The following is a 23,208-nucleotide window of genomic DNA, read 5'->3' on the forward strand; positions in this document are numbered from 1 at the left end:
TCTCAGAAGGTAACTAAATTCTTATAGTCACCCAGCAGAAAAGCTGGGGCCTGAAAGGCTAGAGAAGGAAAGGGCTTTCCTCCAGGCTTGAGGCCATTTTAAAAACCACCAGACTAAGGGCCTGAACCCAATCAGGGGCCTGGGGGAGAGACACTGAAAGGCCAACCGAGGGGAAGCAGAATAGCTCTTCCCATTGGACTGTTTCTTGGAAAGGGTTTTTAGTATTTCACGCACAGACTGTGTGTCACTCCACCAGAAGGCTGAGCCATCAAAGACCAACCTCAAACAGGGAGTGTACAGGCGCACACACAGACAAAGGGTGCTTGTGAGAGGAGAGTGTCACCCACCCAACAGGGATTATGTGAAAATTGGCAAAGTGGGTCATTCATAAGATTTCATTAAATATGTACAAAGTTATATATGTGTGCTGGAAATGCACTGCTAACACCGTTTGAGAGAACAGTTGCTAAACTTATCTGCCTTAGACAAAGGGATTTTGTCTCTTCTGTCAGTCTGGCTCCCAAAAATAAGACAAGGCTATAGACAAAGGAACGTAGATTTATATACAAGTCAACCAGGGAATAGGAAGTCAACAGGAAGAGAAAAAACAGCAGAGAAGAACTACTTTATCTACGGAGAGACTTGAGAAGAATCCCTTTCTTTAATCCAATAAACCCTTGAAATGTAGAGAACGCTTAGGCTCCATCTACACTGACCATGGCAGCTCGACCACTCAAGGTTCGATCTTCTGGGGTTTCGCACATGTGAAATGTGCATTCCGGGGTCAACGTCAACCCTGGAACTCCTCGCAAGCCGCGAGGATTAAGGTAGGTGGATGGCAAGACCGCTCCTCTTGACCTTCTGCCAGGAGGGCAAGCACGGAAGTCAACAGCTGACAAGTCGATGTTAGGTACACAACTGGCATACGTAAAGTTGCGTATCAGCCGTTGACCTTCCAGGTGAATATAGAGACAGCCTGAGTCAGGCATCATTTACACCATAACGGACAAAAGAGGCATCTCTAAAAGGTGGATCCTTCAACCTTGTGGGTTGAAGATGCAGAGGAACTGACTGTAGGTGAGAAATTATCTGAGACCAGGACTGAAAACTGAGTTTCAGATAACAGACAACATTTTTACTTGTTTGGTTTGTAACCGTATCAACCTCTCTCACTTAAGCCTATGTTCTTGATTCATCAACTTACTCTTGTTTCATTAATGAAACATCTCAGTGTTGTGTACTAAGGGAAAGTACATCCTCAGTGAGCCAACAGGCTGGTGCATACTCTGTCTCTGTGGTTATAACAGACGTGAGGGCCTAGGGAGAGGGACTGTACCCTGCAGAGGCATCTCTGGGGTACTGAGGCACTGTCAACTTTACCTGCAAACCAAGGTGAAGACTGACCAAGTCTCAAGGTGCTTGCTGGTGAAGCTGAGAGAACTGGTGTGACTGGGAGCTGATGCATTCTGAGCCCAAGCAGAGCTCTCTCTGGATTAGTTGTGAGCATCTGGAGGGGAGCATCACAGTCCCCAAAGTATAACTCTGCTTTGCTTATGGACAGCCCATTCCCACTCCTGTGTTGCTGCCATGGCCTGACACTACTCTCACTGGAAGCCCATAGCTTTAGCATTCTCCCATTGACACAGGGAAAGAAATAACGACAGACTGGGGAATGGAGAGACGGTAGCAGGACATAGACTAGAGTTATGATCAAAGCATTGGACCAATTCAGGATATCTGAGATTTGGACCTAGCTCTGCTACAAGCTTCCTGCATCACTCCCTTTCTGCCCTAGTGGAGGACAATTTCCACACTACCTTGAAGAGGTTGATATTGTCGATCTGACTCTGAAACAGGAAGTCATTGATGGATTTTAATTCTGTCCCTGAGAGAAGAGAAAAATATATTAGCTGCTGGGCCCAAAGACTCTCAACCCACTACCACCCATCTCTCCCATCTCTTGAACTGTACACAGCTCCAGGCCCTGAGGCATTCAGAGGCACTACTTACCTGTTGGGGAAACGCTCTGAGTGTTTGGATTCTGATTCACATTTCCTGCAAAATAATCAAACCAGCTGAAGGTAGCACAAGTCACAGTAGGCTTGTCTAAATTTAAGCAACACGCTTAAATGAACTAAGCGGGAATGCAGCTGCACCACAAAGACAGCAACCCAGAATTAACAGTCTTGTTGGAAAGTAGTTCAACAGTAAGAACGTTGGGTTTTACTGCTGGCTATTTTCCTTCCCTCCATAGGGTAATTCCACATTATAGGACAAATATGCTGTAGCATCCCTGCAAGCTGCCACCTACGCTACTTTTGTGCAGGAGGTGGCAGGTGGGTAGGTGCACAGAAACACTAACAGTATGCCTCATGCTGCAGAGACTAAAAGAATGCTAAGCAGCCTCTCACACAGGCACTACGTAACCTGTGTTGACAGTGCCAGGGAGCTGCAATGTGCGTAGACATGCAGGTGAAAGGGGACAAGCCATCCACAGACAAAACCAGCGTAGTAGCTGTCTCTGACTTTATCAATTTCTAGTATTTAATCCCCATCCCACAATTCAGTGGTTTAAACCCTGATGTTACACACACTGCATTTCCTGATGGAGGTATTTAAGGGTATATCTACATTATGCTGCTTTTAGAGACAAGGCTGTGTCCACACTGCCCTGTTGCTCAGGGTCAACATGTGTGAATGCTGTTCGTCAGCACTTTTGCTAACAAAATACTTCCATCCACCCCGTCAGGTGCTTTGCTTTGTTGACAGCAGAGCGCTACTGTCAGCAAAACAGTGGCTGCATTTGCACTTGCTGCAGCAAAACTTTGTTGTTCATGGGGGGTGTTTTCTAAGCACCCGTAAACAACAAAAATTTTGTCAATCAAGTGCAAATATAGATGTAGTCTGGGGGGCGGGGGGGCGTGAATGGGTAAGGAGGTAAGGAAAAAAAGGACTTAGGAAGCGGGGTGGGGGGGAAGGGGAAGGCATGCAGGCAAAAGTGGGGGCAGTGTCAAATTGTGGTGGTCTTTTTAGTGACTATGAAGGGTTCTTTACAGAAGGCAGAAATTCCCCTCAAGGCATACCTGATTCTTAGTGTACAAGTAAACAAGGAGCCAAGTTAGTTCAAGGGGGTCTAGCAGAATAAAAGGCAATATTCAAAAGAGAAATTCATTCTATGGTTCAGAGATGCCAAAGCAAGGAGCTTCAGAGGTGACCAGTACAGCAGTTCTGTTCTGTTCTGTTCTGTTCAAGCTCTTAAGCCATGCTCATCACCGTAATAGTTGTGCCATCTTAGGAACCTGGTACCCTTAACCCCCCCATCACTCAACGTCAAATCTGACAAACTGTTGGTAATACAGGAACAAAAGACCCCTTTCCCAGTGACCAAGAGCATGACCTGCTGCCTCCTTCTGAAGACAGTTTCAGGAGGACCCAGCACTCAATACCTCCAAATGACACAGCAGGCAGACAAGGTTCTCAGGTGTCTGAGCTAGGACATAAACAGCTAGTTCATAAAAGTGGCAAACAGAAGAGAATGCAGTTAAATTTGGGGGAAGCACCAGCCAGCTCAGAGTGTTAGGAGCTTCAATGGAAGTTTCTTACCTCCTAGTACGGACACAAACCTCTCCAACAAATACAGGATCTGTTTAATGTACATCAGGTTTTTTGCCTTCAGACGTTTCCTATGAAAGAGTTGATGGTATTGGATACCAGAATGAATGGCCCACAGGGCAGCACTACACGTAGCTTCCTAAGTTCCAAACACAAGTCATCAAGCTGCATGGCCCAATTCTACTTCTTCAGCCTGAGGAAAGAACTAAGACACTGATTTCTCGTGGATTCACTCTTCTTATTTGTGTGCAAGGGATAAACCCCAGAAAGCCGTGGCCCTGCCTTCACAGAAGCCAGAATCACTGCATTTCCCAGCAGCATCACATCAAGAAGCCAAGGGCTTAAATGTTTCTAACACAGACTTTATCCTGATTCACTTATTTACATTGCAGTAGGGCCCAGAATCCAAGCAGGATTTAGGCTTCACTAAGCTAAGTACTAGACAAATATGCAGATATTAGTCCTATGTGCAAATCAAACACTGTAGAGCTGGTAAGCATGATGTAAGCTTTGGACAGACTGACACATTGTATACAAATTCTGCCATGGAAGTCACAAGAATGCAGTCTGTTTCAGCCATGTAGGCAGCTAACACACGAAGCCTGGGAGAGATGTGAATAGCTAAACACCGGATCTTATGCCTCAGGATGTGACTGCAGAAGTAGAAAGTAGAGGGAGAAACTGGGAAATAATTTGAGAATAAGAAAAAGCCACAGACGGCGAAGCATCATCCTCGCTGTGATCCCAGGTCACCAGGGTTCTAAATCCCCTTTCATCCGTGAGACCATTAGTCCAAATAGCCTTCCTCATGGGAAAAGAAATACAGGGCCCTGCAGATAAGAGAAACAAGCTCTGGCATCTCCTCTGCATGCAGCTCTGAGGCTGTTCCTCTGCCATACTCACCTGTATCGTTCCACGTACTGCAGCAGCTGGGAGTGGGCACAGCACAGCTACAAAAGAAACAGAGCTGGTATTAAGGACTCTGTAGATGCTGGGTTCCACTACAGCTGGCCATCTACTAGATGTGGAATGCAAGAGTGGTTAACAAGCCAGTGATTTCTAGCCCCTGACTCACCTGAGAGCCACTGATTTCAGTGCTGTAGATGCAGGTTATAGTGTCTACCAGATTGTGGGCCTCATCAATAATCACCACCTGATCCTTCAGTTTGATCCCAGAAGCACACCTGGTAGATTCATGCAGAAGCATCTGATAGGGCAACACCACAAGCTGCAGGAGAAATAGGGGTTATTAAGGCTTGATTATTGTAAGAGTATGAATAGTGGACTTTCCAGGGCAGGTAAGTAACATCACTTCCTTTTGTTATGGGGTGGGAAAGAGATTTAGAGGCTATGGGAATTGTTCAAGATCATATAGCAAGTGTACAGGTGAGCTGGTAAAAGCAGCTGGGTCTTCTGAATGTTTGTTCCATACTCTATCCACTGGATGCATTTCCCCTACCCCTCTAAGTATTTATATTTAAAACATAACTTTACTGAGGAACCTGCAGGTGAATGCCTCTTACAAATCCTCATGTTATTAGATGGTCACCGAGAAATTATTCTGACAGATAAACACATGGGGGGGCTATGTCTACACTAGCCCAAATCTTTGAAATGGCCATGCAAATGGCCATTTCGAAGATGACTAATGAGGCACTGAAATGAGTGTTCAGTGCCTCATTAGCATGCCACCGGCTGCAGCTCTTTGAAATTGCTGCTTTTTGCTGCCACGCGGCTCGTCCAGATGGCAGTCCTTTTCAAAAGGACCCCGGGAACTTTGAAATCCGCTTATTCCTATCTGCTGAAGTTCCCAGGGTCCTTTTGAAAAGGACCCCCATCTGGATGAGCCACGCGGCAGCGAAAAGCAGCAATTTCAAAGAGCCGCGGCCGGTGGCATGCTAATGAGGCATTGAACACTCATTTCAGCGCCTCATTAGTCATCTTCGAAATGGCCATTTGCATGGCCATTTCAAAGATTTGGGCTAGTGTTGACACAACCACTGAGAGCAAAAAAAATGGCTCAGCCGGTCCTGGATGTCAAGGTTGGCATTGCAAGTACCATTGCAAATACTACTTTGCACTTATAAGCCACCTTTCATCAAGTATCTCACAATGCCTTACAAGCATTAAGCCTCACAATGCCCCTGGTAAGGGAGCTGGGTATAGCAACTATGAGTAAAGTGGGCAACTAGAAATTAAATGATTGCATCACATCACAATGAAATAGTGGCACAGTTTCCCAACCCTCTGCTCTAACCACTCTCCTCCCCTCTCACTCATCCAAAAGGCCATCTGTCTTTAGCTCCACATTTTGGAAGAGCAGGTGGGGAATTTGTCTTCAAAGCATTTCTTTCATGAAGAATGGCTTCTGCATCTTCATTGCAGTGTGACAGTTTTGCTGCAACTTTCCAATTTTCCTCCAGGAAAATGTAAATGCAAAGGATCATTGCATGACAATTTAACATTAAACTAAACATCAGCCTGAACTGCTACCATGCACCATGGGCATTAGGCTTTGTGTGCATCAGGTCCCTCTTCTTCCCCATATGTGGAGCTCCCAACCAGCCTACAGGTCCCATGACACAACACTTTATCTCCTAGCCAACCTGCCATGGGCATCCTGGATGTCCCAGGGACAAGGTACAACATGGAAGATGTACTCCTCTTCCATACTGGGAAGATGAAAGGTGAGGCATTTGAATTTGTGGGGAGAGATAGCTCAGTGGTTACAGCAGTGGCCTTCTAAGTGCAGGGTTGTGAACTCACTCCTTGAGGGGCCTTTTTCAAGAGCCTGGGGCAGGTTGTATTTATAAAACAAAAAGTCTGTCGGGGTGGTGACAGGTCCTGCTGCGAGTGTGGGGGACTGGACTTGATGACCTCTCAAGGTCCATTCCAGTTCCATGAGATAAGTATATCTCTGTTTCCCATGAGGTTCCATGGCAAACCAGGCAGCCAGAGAAGAGTGCGGAAACAGCCAGAAGCATTTCATATTTGGTCAACAAACTAACACAAAAATGTTTCAATTCAGGAATGTTGAAACGGTTCACTTTGGTCTCAAACAAGCAGCAAAACAAAAACGTTTAGATATTTCCAAATCTTTCAGAACTTTTCAATTTGAACCAAATTCTAATACTTTGACTTTTCATGTCAAATTGAGACTGAAACCAAGGTTGACATATTGGACTTTTCTGCAAAACTGGATTTGTTTCTCAATCAGCTCTAGTTTTGCTGATGTGTAGAAAACTCAACTTTCCAATTCTTGATTGATGTAGTCAGCAGGATACCTGAGGAATACAGCATTACAGAAAACAGGCAACTCATTTTATTTTCAGGTGACAGAGAGCTATTCCTCATCCAGAGCTATTCCTCAGCCATAGCTTCTTACCTGGGCAGCAGGAATGGCATAGCGACTCCCATAATATGGGCAGGCTTTGGTCTCCCTGCCCAAGGCCACCAGCTGCTCAATATCTTTCACCTTGACTAGAACCTCGTCCCGAAGAAACTGCATTTGCTCATAAGAGTAAAATGGACACACAGCTCGGCTCACGCGCCTTTTCTTTCCCTCTGTCTCCTCCCCCTCACTCTTCTGCCCTGCAGACAGGAAGCAGAAAGGAACTTTAAGTATCAGCAACATTCACAAGAGAGTCAGAACAATTATTCTGCATCTTTCTAGCACCGTTCATCCATGGATTTCAAAGTAGATTCTGGGGCTGGCTGGTGTAAACAGAAACTCTGGTAGGAATTCTGGCTCACAATCTCCTCTAACACAACTACCATTAAAGGCTTAACAGAGCTCAGACAACTCTTGCCAGTCTTGTACAAGGGAGCTGAAAAACAAACATCTCTTTAGATGGTACTTTAAGGTAAGATTGTCCTAAGTTTCAGAGAGAGAACTAGACTGAGGGGAAAAAAAAATCCTGACTTCTAGTTCCTATTCTAGGTAACTTTTCCATATCTACCTTACACCATTTCACTCACTGAAGCATCAGTCTGGGTCCCCATTAGTCCATTCATAAAGTGCCAAAGTACATCTGGAAATGACTCTCTCCCTTTCAAACAAACATCCCTATGACAGAGCCTAGCTGGATTAGAGATACAAGCTGCACTTCCCACATGGGGAAACACCAGAATTCAAATAAAGCCCTTTGTACCCCCATGCTACTGCCTCAGGAGCAAGTCAAAGTGCATTGCACTGGAAAGAGTCACACTGACTATAGTAGTTGATTTCGCAATAGTTCAGGTTAGAAACTGCTCATACCATGCTTGTTCTTCTGCATTTCCATACAGCGGTCATTGATCAGCTGGACGGCCCCCAGACGGCGCACCTCCTCATTCACACAGAGATTCTTAGAGGAAAAAGAATGAGAACGTTAACAGAGCATCCGCACCCTGGTGGACACAGCAAGCTGAGCCCCAAGAACTGCTCCCTGCCTTTGAAAAGAAAAGACAAATGAGGATATGAGGAGAGGGAAAAAACTATTTAGGCATCCCTCACTTGGAGCATTAGAGGGGCCAGAGCTACAGACGTCACAGAAAGGATCCTTCAAGCAAGGCAGTTGAAATCTCTGGGAACTGAGTATAGGTGAGAACCCTGCTTAGGCAAAGATTGTAACTAGCTAAAATTAAATTTGAGTCCTAGTAGCATTTATCCGTTGGTATCATTTTCTATCCTTATTCCTTACCCTTGGTATCACTTAAACCTGTGCCCTTTTGTTAACAAGTACGTTATCATAAACAAACTCAGTGCTTTTGCTGAAGAGGAGAGATTTGACCCCAGTTAAGTTAGTAAGCTACTATGTACTGTCCCTGTTGAGGAACAGCAAACCTGACAAGATTTTGCGGGTGCTGAAGCAAGAAGGGCAAAGCACCGCAGAGAGAGGTGCCAAAAGAACTCTGAAATTGAGGTTCATTGATCGTTACAGGTTTGGTCTGGCAGAGTCTTGAAGAATTTGCAGTCAAGGCAGACACGTCAGGGAGCTGACACATGGCTCAGCAGCAGCAAAGGTCTCACTTGTTGACGCTGAAAGGGGTAACCCAACAGCTTACAGTTCTTGAAACCCGAGCAGATTGTCATCTCGCCAAGCTCACGGTGGGGAATGAAGGCATTGCACAATGCCAGATTCAAAAGATTAAGGTAGCCAGTATTTCCTTGGCTTGTAGCAACCTAAGCTAAGCCCATTTGTTCCTTACGTCACTTTCGTATGAGCAAAATTGGGGCACTTTCAGGAACAAGTTTCAGATATTTTAACTGGGCATTCACTAGTGACTCAGCTATCATAGCCAGTCAGCTCTCTTGGATGGTTACATTTATAATATAGCTCACAGGGGAACTGAAATGCCGCCTCACAGCATTGCATACCTGCCTGGAACCTAGGGACACCAGCCGTATCTCCTCACCAAAAGGGCTCTTCTGAACTTCGTGCACAAACTGAGCCAGCTGGGAGTGTGTGCGGCTGCAATAGTAAATCTGTGACAAAAAAGAAATGAGAAGCCAGAGCAACTCAAGAAGAGAGAGTTCCCCCTTCCCACAAGAGCAAGCCACATGCATTTCGTATCACAAATACAAGGTAGGGAGTGTTCAGGGGTATAAAGATACACACAACATTCAAAACAAAAAGCAGTCAAGTAGCACTTTAAAGACTAGCAAAATAATTTATTAGGTGAGCTTTCGTGGGACAGACCCACTTCTTCAGATCATAGCCAGACCGGAACAGACTCAATATGGCTATGGTCTGTAGAAGTGGGTCTGTCCCACGAAAGCTGACCTAATAAACTATTTTGCTAGTCTTTAAAGTGCTACTTGACTGCTTTTTGTTTTGATAGCATACAGACTAGCACAGCTCCCTCTCTGTTACTATACAACATTCAAAAACTGACATGACAGCCTTTCCCCTCCTGCCCTACTTCTAAAGCTCCTGGATTTATTTTAGCTGATTCTACAGTATGGAGATCTACAGGAAACCCCAGGGAAAGCAGCAAAGTCAGACTCCAGCTGTCATCACTGGCATCCACAAGTGACCAGCAAAAGCACTACAAATCTTCAGAGCATGGTTTTGGAGGCACCTTTGGCAAAGACACATGATAGTTTGTACAAACCCCAGAGTAGAAAGGAAGGGGTTAAGCAGCTACTTTGAGCCTCAGCAGCCCCAAGGGCAAAGCAGTGGTTGCAGACGAAGCTCAAATGGAGATCAGACTAACTCAGTAGCACCAGCCAACAGAGTGAACAGATCTATTTTCAGCTGCTTGGAAGGAGTTCTGAGGAAGGTCAGCCCTCTGAAACCTTAGCCTACCACGATTCTGCCAGACTTGCTGAGCAAAGGGACTCTAGAACAAAGTCTATGATTTACCTGTGACTCATATTGTTTAACATCTTTACTTTGCCCACAGGGAGAAAGTGGACTGTCAGGAACTAATTCAGGGAAGCAGCAGCACAGCTGTCTGCTACTGGAATTTGGTGCCAAGGGTGAGCCTGGGTTCCACTTCCAAGTCCTAGAGATGCAAAGGGCTATCTACCCACCCTGGTAGAAGAGAATCTGTGTGGGAAAGACACCCAAAACCTGGACAGGAGGGACACTGAGACAGACCTATGGGAGACCCAGACTCTGTCTGACTCTGACTATCCTGAGAGAAATAAGGCACTGTGTGACTCAGCTGGAGGGCTCAGCCTCTGGAATAAGCATCCAACCTGTGAAGATCAAACCTGACAGCTGGTGAGAGACTATAGGCAGACCCACCATAATGCCGTACCCAGATACCCCTGTATCTCCCAATCTAATCAAGGGGTCAATGTGCGACTGGACTCCTGATAACCCCCACAAAGTGCTAGGAGATATCAGGTGTGCCTTTCCAAAGCTGAACCCTGTCAGTGGCCAGCAGAGGGTAGCAGTGCCTCTTTAGTTAATGGAGTAAAGTAGAGGACAGAGAACCTGCTACAACACGTTTTCAGAGATTCTTGCCATTTCTCGCAAGTTTCAGAAATGTTGCTGTGCCCCGTGAAAAGCATGTTCGTCCAGGCCAGGCACTAGAGAAACCAAGTGGCAAGCAGGCAGTAGCTCCTAAAAATAAAGGCCACTTCCGATAGTGTGCATTTACAGTGATTTCAGAGAGAAAAATCTTAGTAATCTCAGCAGATTGGCTGCCCAAACAGCTGATGAAATTCAAAAGGAGACAGCAGCTGAGATTCCCCCTAGCAGTTCAGTGGCATACACAAAGCTGCTTTTGACAGGCTGAAGAGTCACCTAGATCCCACTAAGCTATAGCACACTGCAGTGCTAGAGAAAATTTCATTCTTCTTTTACACGCATTGTGTTTATGCAGGGGAAGCATTAGAGGTACCTCCACACCTCACCTTGGTCACATGCTCTTCCTCCAAATCATCATCATCATCATCATCTTCATCCAACCTGTGAGAATTAGGAAAACAAAAGCATTTTCTTTCAGCAGCTCTCCAAAAGATGTCTCATATATAGTGCTCACCTCTGAGAAAACCATTTCAAGTGAGGTGGCAGCATCAGCTCAAGAAAACCCCAGACTCCTGAACCATTGCCTGTCAGATTTCTAGAAGTGCCCTGTAAGTCTGATGGACAGCTATCAAGGTCAGCTGTGCACTTTTCAGCAATTGCATCTCCAGTATCTAGCACAAATTTGAGCATTCTTTGGCACCCTCTCTACTAGGCACCTTACAGAGTTTAAGTGGGTTTACTGCTTCATGAGCTCCAAGCCCCTGCTAGTCAGTTCCACAGTATTCCTCAGCATACTAGTTAAAATGAAACCTCAAATAAAACACACACATGAAGCAGAGAGAAAGGTCAGATGAGCCAAAAACCTAATACAAGAGATTCTCCAAAGGGAGTTAAATGAGAGTGCATGGCTGACTGGTGCAGGCATTAAGTCTGAATCAGAATTTTACACAAGTGTTTGAGCCTTTAGAATGAAACTGAGGTAGTGTTCGCTCTCTGCGCTCACTAAAACACCAAGAGTATTTTGGGGCCGTTGGCATTTGCCCTAGTGCTCTTTGACTGAAAGAATCTGTTCTTCATATTAATGCATAGCAACATATGCTCCAGATGTGTGCCTGGTACCCCAGAAGTGACTGCATTTTACCACTAGATAAAGCAATTCCATTTAAGTGCAGTTTAATAACTTCTTTGGATTTATTCAGATGGCAAGCGCTGATATTTGCTGATAAATCCAATTCTCAATGTGTTTTGCTTTTCTGGTAATATATGCGTTAAGCTGAAATATGGATGTCAAAAGAACTGCGTATGAGACAGACTGTGTGGTTTTATGAAGAGGTTCATATCTTCTTTTTACATGCTAGAGCCTCAAAAGCTGTCAATACTAACTTGCAGGATTAACATTTTTTACTGAAACCTCAAGGAGTATATTGTTTCTCTGATGAAGGGAATTTGAATTTGAGTCATTTATCCAGCTCTCAGAGGGCCTGTGGGGGAAACCAGGGCTGGATGAAGCGTCTGCCTCTAAACACACCAGATAAGACGCACTTCTTCAGATCAGAGTTCAGGCCACAGTGCAGTCAGCATGAAGCTGATCTAGCCGAACAAAAGCTTGTAGAATTTTCCAGATCTGAAGAAGTGGGTCTGTCCCATGAAAGTTCATCACCTAATAAATTATTTTGTTAGTCTTTAAAGTGCTACAGGACTGCTGGTTTGTTTTGTGAAAATCCTTTGGGGTTCATGTAATTATGTGGAAACACAGAATCTGCCTTCCAAGGTTCAAACAGGGGAGAGGCTCCTAATTTATGAGAGTTCCATTCAGAGCCAATAGGAAGGATCCTCATGTTTCCAGGAGAAAACCCCTGAAACCAGCAGAAATCCCTGCATCATCATCACTACCTGAATGGGCTACAAGCAGTAAGTCCCTAACAAAGAATCACCCAGTAGTTTCTGCAGTGTAGCGGTTATCACATTTGCCTAACATGCGAAAGGACCAGCCAGAAACAGTGCTGCTCCCAGTCCTTACCCAGATCTCACTTTTGTCTCCTCTTCACTCTCATACTCAGTAAGGATCAGCTCCTCCTCCTCGTGATCCAGTTGCTCTAGGACATCCGACCCTAACTCTGTCGACAAGATCTCCTTACTCAGCTGGAGCAGGCGCCGAGTCTCATCATCTTCAAGCCGCTAGAAATAGCACAAAGACCATTCACTCCCAGACACAGAAAACCACTCAGTGCAACCAACAGCTCAGAGAGCCACAGGGTCTTCTAGGCTGTGTCTACACGGGCACAAATCGTCGAAATAGCCATGCTAATGGCCATTTCAAAGGTTACTAATGAGGTGCTGAACTGAATATTCAGCAACTCATTAGCATTAGGATGCTTCCAGCCACGGCACTTCAAAAGTGCCGCTTTTGAAAGCGCGTGGGACCCCTGTATAGCCACGCCAAGCAGCGCGCTTTCGTAGCGCCGCAGCTGGAAGCACCCTACTGCTAACGAGGCACTGAATATTCAATTTAGCGCCTCATTAGTAACCTTCGAAATATGGCTGTTTTGAAGATTTGTGCCCGTGTAAACACAGCCCTACAGAACAGGGGGAACAAGATCCAGCTAGGCCCTAGCAGAACACTGAGTTACACAACCAAGGATCTCTGGAAGGGCTCCACACCACATGACGCCTCCAGTTACAAAAAAAGTAACACAGATGTGCACATGCAGCGAACAGATATGCAAAAACAAAACACTTACAGGCAGAAATGCCCATAAGTAACTGACATATCAGGGGGCCCGTAAAAGATGATTGATTCGGTGCGCAAAAATCCATGCAGTAAATTTTATGAAATAACCCGTCCATAGGGGAATTAACTCTTAGCCTCAAACTGGATGTCCTCAGGCATATCCCATATCTTTTTTATCCCTTACAAAACTGTTTTCAAATTATGATGTCCCCTGTTCTAGAAGTATCTAAAAACTCTGGATTGTTTCTTCTGAAATCACCAGAAATAACATCTTATGGAAGTAAATTCCACGGATTAAGTTTGGGCTCTGTTAAAAAAAAACAAACAAACAAAAAAAAACTAACAGTGTTTCAATTGTGAATTAATCACTTTTCAGTTTCATCGACTGCCCCCTTGTTCCTGTGTTATAGAAAAGGGCAAGCACAGCACCGGATCCCTCTTCTCTAACCTGTTCATTATTTTGTCTCAAGTGGACTCTTTCACTTGCCTCTTTTCTAAACTAAGCGTTTCCTTCCTTTAAGTCTTCCCTAACAAGGACAATTTCCATCACACCTAATTACTGTTGTCACCATTTGTCTCTGCACCCTTTTTATGTCAGATGTCTCTCTGAGGAAGTGTGACCAGAAATGAATACATATTCCAGGTGAAGACATGCCAAGAATTCACATAACAACATAATATTTTCCTAATAGGTAACTGATCACAGAATTGCCTGCTGAGGCACACTGAATGAGAATATGCAAATTTGAGCAGGTGTTTCTAAAATGCTGGTCCACAGCATAACCAGATGCATAACTACATGCTCAGAACTGGGAGACAGAAGACCAACTCCCCAGCCCCCTATTTAGTGAACAAATATAAACTTGGCTGTCTTTATTCACAAAGCATGGCCATTACCAAACCACATTAACATATCAGTGTGTGAAGCAAAACAACAGATTTAACTGTTGCCCTTACAGGAACCAATATAAATAAATGAAAAAAAACCCCTCAGATAACTTTCATAAAGCTGCCTTTTTTTCCTGCCACAATCAAGAGCTGAAGTTGAACCCAAATTAGAGATCATATTAAAAATACATATACTCTAATATGTTTGTACTATTTCTTGAATTTTCCAAAAAACATGAATTTTAAAACACCAGAAGTAGACATACACGATGACAAGGGAGGAGAGTGTGGTCCACCAAAGAGCACCCTCTTCCTCTGTGGGCACACAAACGCAATCACAGGAAATATTCCATATCAAAATCATATTTCACATCCATACTGGGATGGCTTCCAAAATAAAAGGCAGAAACTTGACCCACAATTCAAGATCTTAACGCCCCAATCTTGCAAACACTTACGTGCTTAAGAAATCTCAAAGATTTCAGCGAGAGTATTGATGAGAGTATGGGCACACATATGAACAAGTGATAGCACGACCTGAACCTCTAGTGCAGAAGCTCTTGTGCTCTCTGGATTAACCCACCTTTCTTTTTGATGCATATTTTAATTGCACATTATGTCGAATTTTCTCAAGACGATCCTCTCGCTTCTTCCTCCTGATCTCCTTTTCCTAAAATGAAGAGTGTGTATACGTAAATTTACTAATTTAGGCTTAGAACTCAAACAACATTCCTCTCCAGGTTTACTGCTAAACAAAATGCACACCTCAGGAATACCCAACACACGAATCCTTTCTCCCTCACAGCTTGTAAACAACTGGCATTTCACTGAAAGGGAATGCGTAAAAAATTCAAAGCAACCTGGGCTATAGTTTTAGCCCAAAGGTACATGATTAACGTAGACTCTGAAGACAGATGTGCCATTATCTTACCCTCTTCATCTTTGCAATCCTTCCTTCTTCTATCACTATGGGAAGGGTAACCTTATATTATGCTAATGTCTTCAGAAAGATATATCTCATCTGCTCTTTTTTTTTTAAAAGTACTTTTCTTTATTAAAGATTAAAATAAGCAAGCCAAAATTTCTGTTGCATCACTCACATTAATGACACACCACTGTTCATTTCAGCAATGAAAATTCTAACTACTGACCTTTCAGTTCCTATTCAGAAAGGAGAGGAACAGGACATTTCAACACACAAAAGCAGTGCGCTAGGGGGCATTCAGCTCCAGCAGTATGAACCATTAGCTAAATGATTCTGGTGCGACTATATGCACTGAAACAAGATTGGCACATAGTGGCCATAAATTAGTTTCAAAGGTAATCTCATACAACAGTGAATGGCAGGATTCCCAAACCGTCTCTGCACTAATATCCACTTGTGTCTCTAGGTCAATGGTTCCCAACCTTTTCACTTAAACGAGACAAACAATTCCACAGCCACACCCACTTTTTCCATCTGAATCAATTGCTCATAAACTTCACATTTACATTTTCTATGGTTATGATCTGACTAGAGAGGTTTGCAACATAATAGCGCATACAACAAGCTAAACAAGGATCAAATAAGTTACTGCCTCAAATCCACCGCAGAACACACATCTTGGATAGTGAGCACAGACACATTTTAAAAATGTGCTCAGTGCCATGTTAGGAAAACAAGTAACCACTGAAAGCAGGCTCCCCTCCCCACCAGCCTATTGGAGCCAGTATGAAGCATTTAAATCATGTCCTAGCTCCAAAAGGCTCCGACCCTCCCTCTCTTTCCCTTGCACAGCAGGGAGTAGGGTGTGGGCTCCCCGCCAGCTGATTCATACCAGGAATCAGCATTTCCCCAGTCATTTCACCCGTTCAAGTCTCTCCAGTTCCAGTGGAGCTAAGTAACAGCTTTCAGCCTCTCTCCACAGGTGATACGGCGGAGATAATTGGGGCTGATACAATCCTTGGGAGGCATCTGAAAGAGTCCCCACGGTTTAGAAGGCATGGGATGCGCAGTCCTAGGGATGGGAGTTCTATGACCACCACCCCTGAGAGAAAAAGACGAGTGGTGGTGGTCGGGGACTCCCTCCTAAGTGGGACAGTCATCCATCTGCCACCTGGACCTAGAATCCCGGCAAGTTTGCTGCTTGCCTGGAGCTAGAATTCGGGATATTACAGAGTCGCTACCAAAAATTCTTAAACCTGCAGACTATTACCCCTTCCTACTTCTTCATGTAGGAACCAATGATACAGCCAAGAACAACTTTGACGAGATCACGGCAGATTATGTAACCCTAGGAAGGAAGATCAAGGAATATGGAGCACAAGTGGCCTTCTCGTCTATCCTCCCTGTCGAAGGAAGGGGTCCGCGTACGGATTGTCGAATCACAGAGGTAAATGTGTGGTTGCGTAGGTGGTGCAGCAGGGAAGGATTTGGTTTCTTTGACCATGGGATTCTGTTTCGTGAACAGGGATTGCTGAGAAGAGACGGGATCCACCTCACTAAGAGAGGAAAGAGCATCTTTGTGGGCAGGCTTGCAAACCTAGTGAGGAGGGCTTTAAACTAGGTTTGTCAGGGGAAGGTGACACAAGCCCTGAGGTGAGTGGGGGAGGAGGAGGGAACAATCAATTGGGTTTCCTGGGTGAAGAGGACAAAGTGGGGCAATTGGCCCCTTCTCTAAGATGCTTGTACACTAATGCCACAAACCTAGGGAACAAACAGGAAGAACTAGAGGCCCTGGCACAGTCACACAAGTATGAGGTGGTTGGAATAATGGAGACTTGGTGGGACGATTCACATAAACTGGAGCCCAGTCATGGAAGGCTATAAATTGTTTAGGAAGGACAGACGGGAGAAAAGGAGGAGGAGTTGCGCTCTATGTGAGGGAGCAGTGTGATTGCTCAGAGCTCCAGTATGAGGAAGGAGAAAATCCAGTTGAGTGTCTTTGGGTTAAGTTCAGAGGTGGAAGTAACAGAGGTGATGTTGTAGTTGGTGTCTGTTATAGACCGCCAGATCAGGAAGATGAGATAGACGAGGATTTCTTCAGGCAGCTAAGTGAAGCTTCCAAATCACAGGCCCTGGTTCTCATGGGAGACTTTAATCATCCAGACATTTGTTGGGAGACCAATATATCAGCACACAAAATCCACGAAGTTTTTGGAGAATGTTGGGGATAACTTCTCGGTACAAGTGCTGAAGGAACCGACCAGGGGCCGTGCACAACTTGACCTGCTGCTCACAAACAGGGAAGAACTAGTAGAAGGAACAGAAGTGGGAGGGAACGTGGGCTGCAGTGACCATGAGACCATAGATTTCATGATCCGGACAAAAGGAAGAAAGGTGAGCAGTAACATACAGCCCCTTGATTTCAGAAGAGCAGACTTTGACTCCCTGAGAGAACGGATGAGCAGGATCCCTTGGGAAACAAAGATGAAGGGGAAAAGAGTCAAAGAGAACTGGAAGTATTTTAAAGAAGTCTTACTGAAGGCACAGGAACAAACAATCCCGCTGCATAGTAAGAAATGCAAACATGGTAGGCACCAGCTTGGCTTAACAGGGAAATCCTTAGTCAGCTTAAATTCAGAAAGGGTGCATAAAAGAAACGGAAACGTGGACAGTTGACTAAGGAGGAGTATAAACATACGGCTGGAGAATGCCAGGCAGTAATCAGGAAAGCAAAAGCACAATTGGAACTGCAGCTGGCAAGGGATGTGAAGAGTAACAAGAAGGGTTTCTACAAGCATGTGAAGAATAAAAAGGTTATCAGAGAAGGTGTGGGGCCATTGCTGGATGAGGGAGGTAACCTAGTGACAGATGATGCAGGAAAAGCTGAAGTACTCAATGCTTTTTTTGCCTCAGTCTTCACGGACAAAGTCAATTTCCCCATGACACTCCTAGACAATGCAGTATGGGAAGGTGGAGGACAGCCATCTGTAGGGAAGGAACAAGTTCTGAGCTATCTAGAAAAACTGGATGTGCACAAGTCCATGAATTTAATGCACCCCAGGGTACTGAGGGAATTGGCAGAGGTCATTGCTGAACCTTTGGCCATTAATCCTTGAAGACTCTTGGAGACCACGGGAGATACCGGGTGATGGGAAGAAGGCAAACGGAGTGCCCATCTTTAAAAAAGGAAAGAAAGACAATCCAGGGAACTATAGACCCGTCAGCCTTACCTCAATCCCTGGGAAAATAATGGAGGGAATCCTCAAGGAATCCGTTTTGGAGCACTTGGAAGAGGGGAAAGTGATCAAAATTAGCCAACATGGATTCACCAGGGGCAAGTCCTGTCTGACCAATCCGATTAGCTTCTATGATGAGGTAACAAGCTCTGTGGACATGGGGAAGTCAGTGGATGTGATATACCTTGATTTCAGCAAGGCTTTTGATACGGTCTCACACAACATTCTTGTCCATAAGTTAAGGAAATATGGATTGGATCCTTGGACTATAAGATGGATAGAAAGCTGGCTTGATGGTCGGGCCCAATGGGTAGTGGTCATATCTGGATAGCGGTCTGGTTCATGCGGGGTGCCACAAGGCTCGGTTCTGGGGCCAGCGTTATTCAACATCTTATTAACGACCTGGATGAGGGACTGGATTGCACCCTCAACAAGTTTGAGGATGACACAAAACTAGGGGGAGAGGTAGATTCGTTGGAGGGTAGAGAGAGAATCCAGAGGGACCTGGATAAATTGGAGGACTGGGCCAAAAGAAATCTGATGTGGTTCAATAAGGAGAAGTGTAGAGTCCTGCACCTGGGACGGAAGAATCCCAAGCATTGTTACAGGCTGGGAACCCACTGGCTCAGCAGCAGTACGATGGAAAGGGACCTAGGGGTTATGGTGGATGAAAGGTTGCATATGAGTAAACAGTGTGCCCTTGTAGCCAAGAAGGCTAACAGCATACTAGGGTGCATTAGGAGGAGCATTTCAAGCAGATCTAGAGAAGTAGTTATTCCTCTTTATTCGGCACTGGTGAGGCCACATCTGGAATATTGTGTCCAGTTTTGGGCCCCCCAGTATAAACAGGATGTGGATTTGTTGCAGCAGGTTCAGCGAAGGGCAACGAAAATGATTAAGGGTCTGGAGCACAAGACCTATGAGGAGAGGCTGAGGGATTTGGGCTTGTTTAGTTTACAGAAGAGAAGACTTAGGGGTGATTTAATAGCAGCCTTCAACTTCCTGAAGGGGAGGTCTAAAACGGAGGGTGAGAAACCGTTCTCAGTGGTGTCAGATGGCAGAACAAGGAGTAATGGTCTGAAGTTGAAGAGGGAAAGGTGTAGGTTAGATATAAGAAAAAACTACTTCACCAGGCGAGTGGTGAAGCATTGGAACGCGTTGCCTAGAGAGGTGGTGGATTCTCCATCCCTTGAGGTTTTTAAGTCCTGGCTGCAGAAGGTCCTGGCTGTGATGACTTAGTGGGGGGTTGATCCTGCTTGAAGAAGGGGGCTGGACTAGATGACCTCCTGAGGTCCCTTCCAACCCTGTGATTCTGTGGTTCTATGGTGGCCACTGCGGCTGGTGGGGAGAGGGGGGAGTTGTCAAACCCTGCCGTGGCACACTTGGACAGTTCTCACAGCACACTAGTTGAAAACCACTGCACTACATTGCACAGATTAATGGTCCCAGGCAGACAGACCAGAAACTGTGCATGCGTGAGAGAGAACAAAAGCACATGTCCTACAGAAGTGGTCCTCAACCTATTTACCACTGTGGGCTGCATATTCAGCTCTCTGTGTATTACATAGGTCACATGCATAAAATGTATATACTACTTGCATGGCCTTGAGGATGTCACATGGGCTACAGCTGCATGCTGATTGGACCACTGGTTTAGAAAAATATCTGAATAAGCATATGCCTCCCCAGTCATGAGATTTCACTGATTCTGGAAGTGCGTGAGCCATCTTTTATATGGCTGCAATTGGAGGTATAAGAGCATGTCTGCACAGCCAAAACTGTGCACAGATTAGCTTACCCAAGCTAGCTTGACTCCAATTAATGCATGTTATAGTAGTAGTGAAGTCAGCATGGTGCAGGCTTCAGCAAGAGTAGTACAAGCCTGGCATGTACTTTTTCAGTTTGCAAGCCCTTTGGAATCCTGTGCTGCACTGTGTTCACTGTTGTTGTTACCAACCCTAACCAGATTAAAGCTCGCTTGGAAGCCTACCCAGCTGCTATAGTACCAGCTCGCTGCGGGGACATTCTCCAGAAATACAGCAAAAGTTATGAACCTGTCAATGGCTGCACATCCTGCTTAATACTCTTTTGATTGCTGGTGTAATTGGGGCACATGCTACAGTCCTTAGAAACAAAAGTATCACAGACTAGTCAGCTACAAGTGCTCAGTAGATCAGAAGGAAGTGCCCTATTCTGCTGCCTACTGGGCTGCACACAGACAGCTACTGATTCTAACTATAAAGGAGCACTTCTGGACCTTTAGTTTATCCACCATATCCCGCTCTTCTTTTTTCTGTATAAACTCAGTAATCCAATCTAACTCCGCTGTTGAACGCTGGCAGTTGGATGCCTCTGTGCTGCATGAGGTAAGCTGCTGTTGCTTGTCTTGTCCATTCCGTTCATCTGCAAGGACACGTGCTTCCTCCTGCTTCTTTTTTTCTTCAAAATCTCTGAGCCAAGAGAGTGCTCCACAGATAAGACTCAAGGATTTTCCCTGAAATTGATAAAGAAGAAAAACATGCTTGAAGTGGGAGACAGATCTGAAGAAGTGGGTCTGTCCCACGAAAGCTCATCACCTAATAAATTATTTTGTTAGCCTTTGAAGTGCTACAGGACTGCTCGCTTGTTTGGTTAGAATACAGACTACCACAGCTCTCTGTTACTATCTCTAAGGAGAGCACTGAAAGGGGAGCTGTCACAGTCCTGAAAAGAATCCCAATGGCAAAATGTATTTCACCATGTTAAAAATGCTTCTGTGTATCTTTTGAAACAACAAATGATTTTATTCAAAATGTACTGGATGGCACAGAGGTTTCACGAGATAAAAGCCTCCAATGTTTGTTGGTATTGTAATACAGAAGGAAGAACCCTGAAGCATATTTTATGGGGGTAGTCCAACAGCCAGGAAGAGGTAGACACACATTAAAACAGTATTTAACTTCAGCAGCCAAATCTTAAAAAAATTATATGCTGCATGTGTTAAATTGTGTTAACTCTGCCACAGAGATTTTGGTTCTTGAGGACTGCAATGATCACCAAAATGGAGGAGTAAACTTAATGCCTACAACAGAGCCAGGATAGTCAGACATGTCTCACTTAGCAGCCAAAGATAAGACTATCTTATCACCACAGAAAGCAATTATATGAATATGAAGAAATTTGGACGGTAGACATGTTTAGATTAAAAAATACTGAGATGACTAGCAGAATCCCACACCTCCATTCCACTTAATTCCTCCTCCTTTTCCCTCCGCTCTCACACCATTCATGTGTATTTCTTCTGTTTTATTATTGTTACCTCCACCCTTACATGTTATGTCTATGTACTGTTGCCTGGTTTTGTCAAAACTGGAGACCAGACAAAACAAACTATAAAACTGCAAAATTGCATAAATTCTACTGCATACCTTGTGAAGCATCTGGTATTGAGAAACATATATAAGATAAAAACGATTTAACTTTTTTGTATTTTTTGCCTGTCTCTTAGAAAATCTATTAAAAATTAATCACAATAACTCCAGAAGAGGTGACATGTATTAGTACATCTAATTTTGAATCAAAGTTCCACAAGCAGGATATCCATAAAGAGGCATCAGCCCACAGGTAGACAACAGCCCCAGAGATGTGACTCTGTAGTGTTTGCAATGAGACTCACACAATCATAATATTATCTATAAAGCACATTTGACTTTTAATGCTTTTACACTTCCCTCTTAAAGTCAGTCTCTTCTGCTCCTACTTATTTTTGATTCTGTTTAAGTGCTGCATCTTTTTAGTTTTGAGGTGTGTAATCTATACACCCTACAAGTGTATTCAGATCACTAGCATACAGACAAGTGTAATTGCCTCCATATAGTGATTTACTCTCTTTAATTCACAACTTAAATTTCTAGTAGCATTTTTATCTGTTACAATATATCATATTACTAGGACAAATACAATTTAAAGTCTGCTACCTACCCTATATGACCTGTTTCATAATTACTGCTTTCCAGGTTTCTCCAAGCTACAGCTTGACAGTGTTGTTATTCCCCTAAGATGTAGTCTGGACAGACAATCTTTTTATTTGCATGTTTCTCGTATCTCTCTTTGTATCTTTTGTCCATGACAATTACAAATCAAAGGTGACAACAACTCTAGACTCCCTGACAACTCAACAATTCTGGATCCAAACAGGATTGAAAGGGACACTGAAGCAACCTGCAATGGTGACATTGTTTGTGTTAATTGCAGTCTCTACAATGTCCAAAGGCAGGATAGGCTCAGCCACACTCAGCTCTCACTTACCGTCCCTGTAGGGCTCTCAAAGATCCCAACCTTGCCAGCCTCCAGAACACTATACAGCTTAGCCATGAAATCCTCTTGAATGGAGTAGGGGGTGTAAGGAAACGGAAAATTAACCCTGCCTGTCCCCTGCGTTGCACCAGCCATCTCCTGCTATAGAAAACACATTCAATGTGAAGCGTGCAGCCACAGCTCCGCATGCCTCAAGTTCTCTCTGCCAGGCCCCAGCCAGCTCCAGAGCCTGCTCCTCCGTCAGTTCCTAGAATTCCCCCACAGCCCATTCCCAAAACCGACCTCCAAGTCTGCCAGTCCTGCACGCGCCCCCAGTGCAGCTCCAGGGCGACAGCCCCGAGTCTAATCCCCCAGCCCCACTGCCCTCGGTGTAACCCCCCTCGGTGCAGTCCCAAGGCCACCCCCAAGTCTGACCCCTTCCAGCCTCACTACGTGCCCCGAGCGTCAGCCTCGAGGGCCGCGCCGATCTGCGCTCGTGCGCTCGATGTGCGGCCTGGGCCCCGGCCCCCGCGCGCCGCTCAAGGGCCGCGTCAGCCCCGTCACCGCTGAGACTTCCAC

The 23,208-nt window shown here is 44.9% G+C and overlaps 1 protein-coding gene across 3 annotated transcripts in view; it reads right to left on the bottom strand.

Moving 5' to 3' along the window:
* DDX11 (DEAD/H-box helicase 11) overlaps window positions 1–23,208 on the bottom strand; it is a 36,159-nt gene extending 12,951 nt beyond the window's left edge. For all 3 annotated transcript variants that reach the window (XM_075006433.1, XM_075006416.1, XM_075006426.1), the window contains exons 1-14: window positions 23,083–23,208; window positions 22,642–22,791; window positions 20,612–20,848; window positions 14,777–14,863; window positions 12,595–12,752; window positions 10,961–11,015; window positions 8,972–9,079; window positions 7,871–7,958; window positions 6,998–7,203; window positions 4,688–4,840; window positions 4,516–4,562; window positions 3,604–3,683; window positions 2,011–2,055; window positions 1,818–1,885 (exon numbers count right to left, since the gene is read on the bottom strand). In XM_075006433.1, the coding sequence (XP_074862534.1) occupies window positions 1,818–1,885; window positions 2,011–2,055; window positions 3,604–3,683; window positions 4,516–4,562; window positions 4,688–4,840; window positions 6,998–7,203; window positions 7,871–7,958; window positions 8,972–9,079; window positions 10,961–11,015; window positions 12,595–12,752; window positions 14,777–14,863; window positions 20,612–20,848; window positions 22,642–22,785 (1,476 nt within the window). In that variant the 5' untranslated portion in view covers window positions 22,786–22,791; window positions 23,083–23,208. The remainder of the gene's footprint in view (window positions 1–1,817; window positions 1,886–2,010; window positions 2,056–3,603; window positions 3,684–4,515; window positions 4,563–4,687; window positions 4,841–6,997; window positions 7,204–7,870; window positions 7,959–8,971; window positions 9,080–10,960; window positions 11,016–12,594; window positions 12,753–14,776; window positions 14,864–20,611; window positions 20,849–22,641; window positions 22,792–23,082) is intronic.

This window comes from Carettochelys insculpta, chromosome 1, assembly GCF_033958435.1.
Source record: "Carettochelys insculpta isolate YL-2023 chromosome 1, ASM3395843v1, whole genome shotgun sequence".
In the NCBI taxonomy this organism is placed as follows: Eukaryota; Metazoa; Chordata; order Testudines; family Carettochelyidae; genus Carettochelys; species Carettochelys insculpta.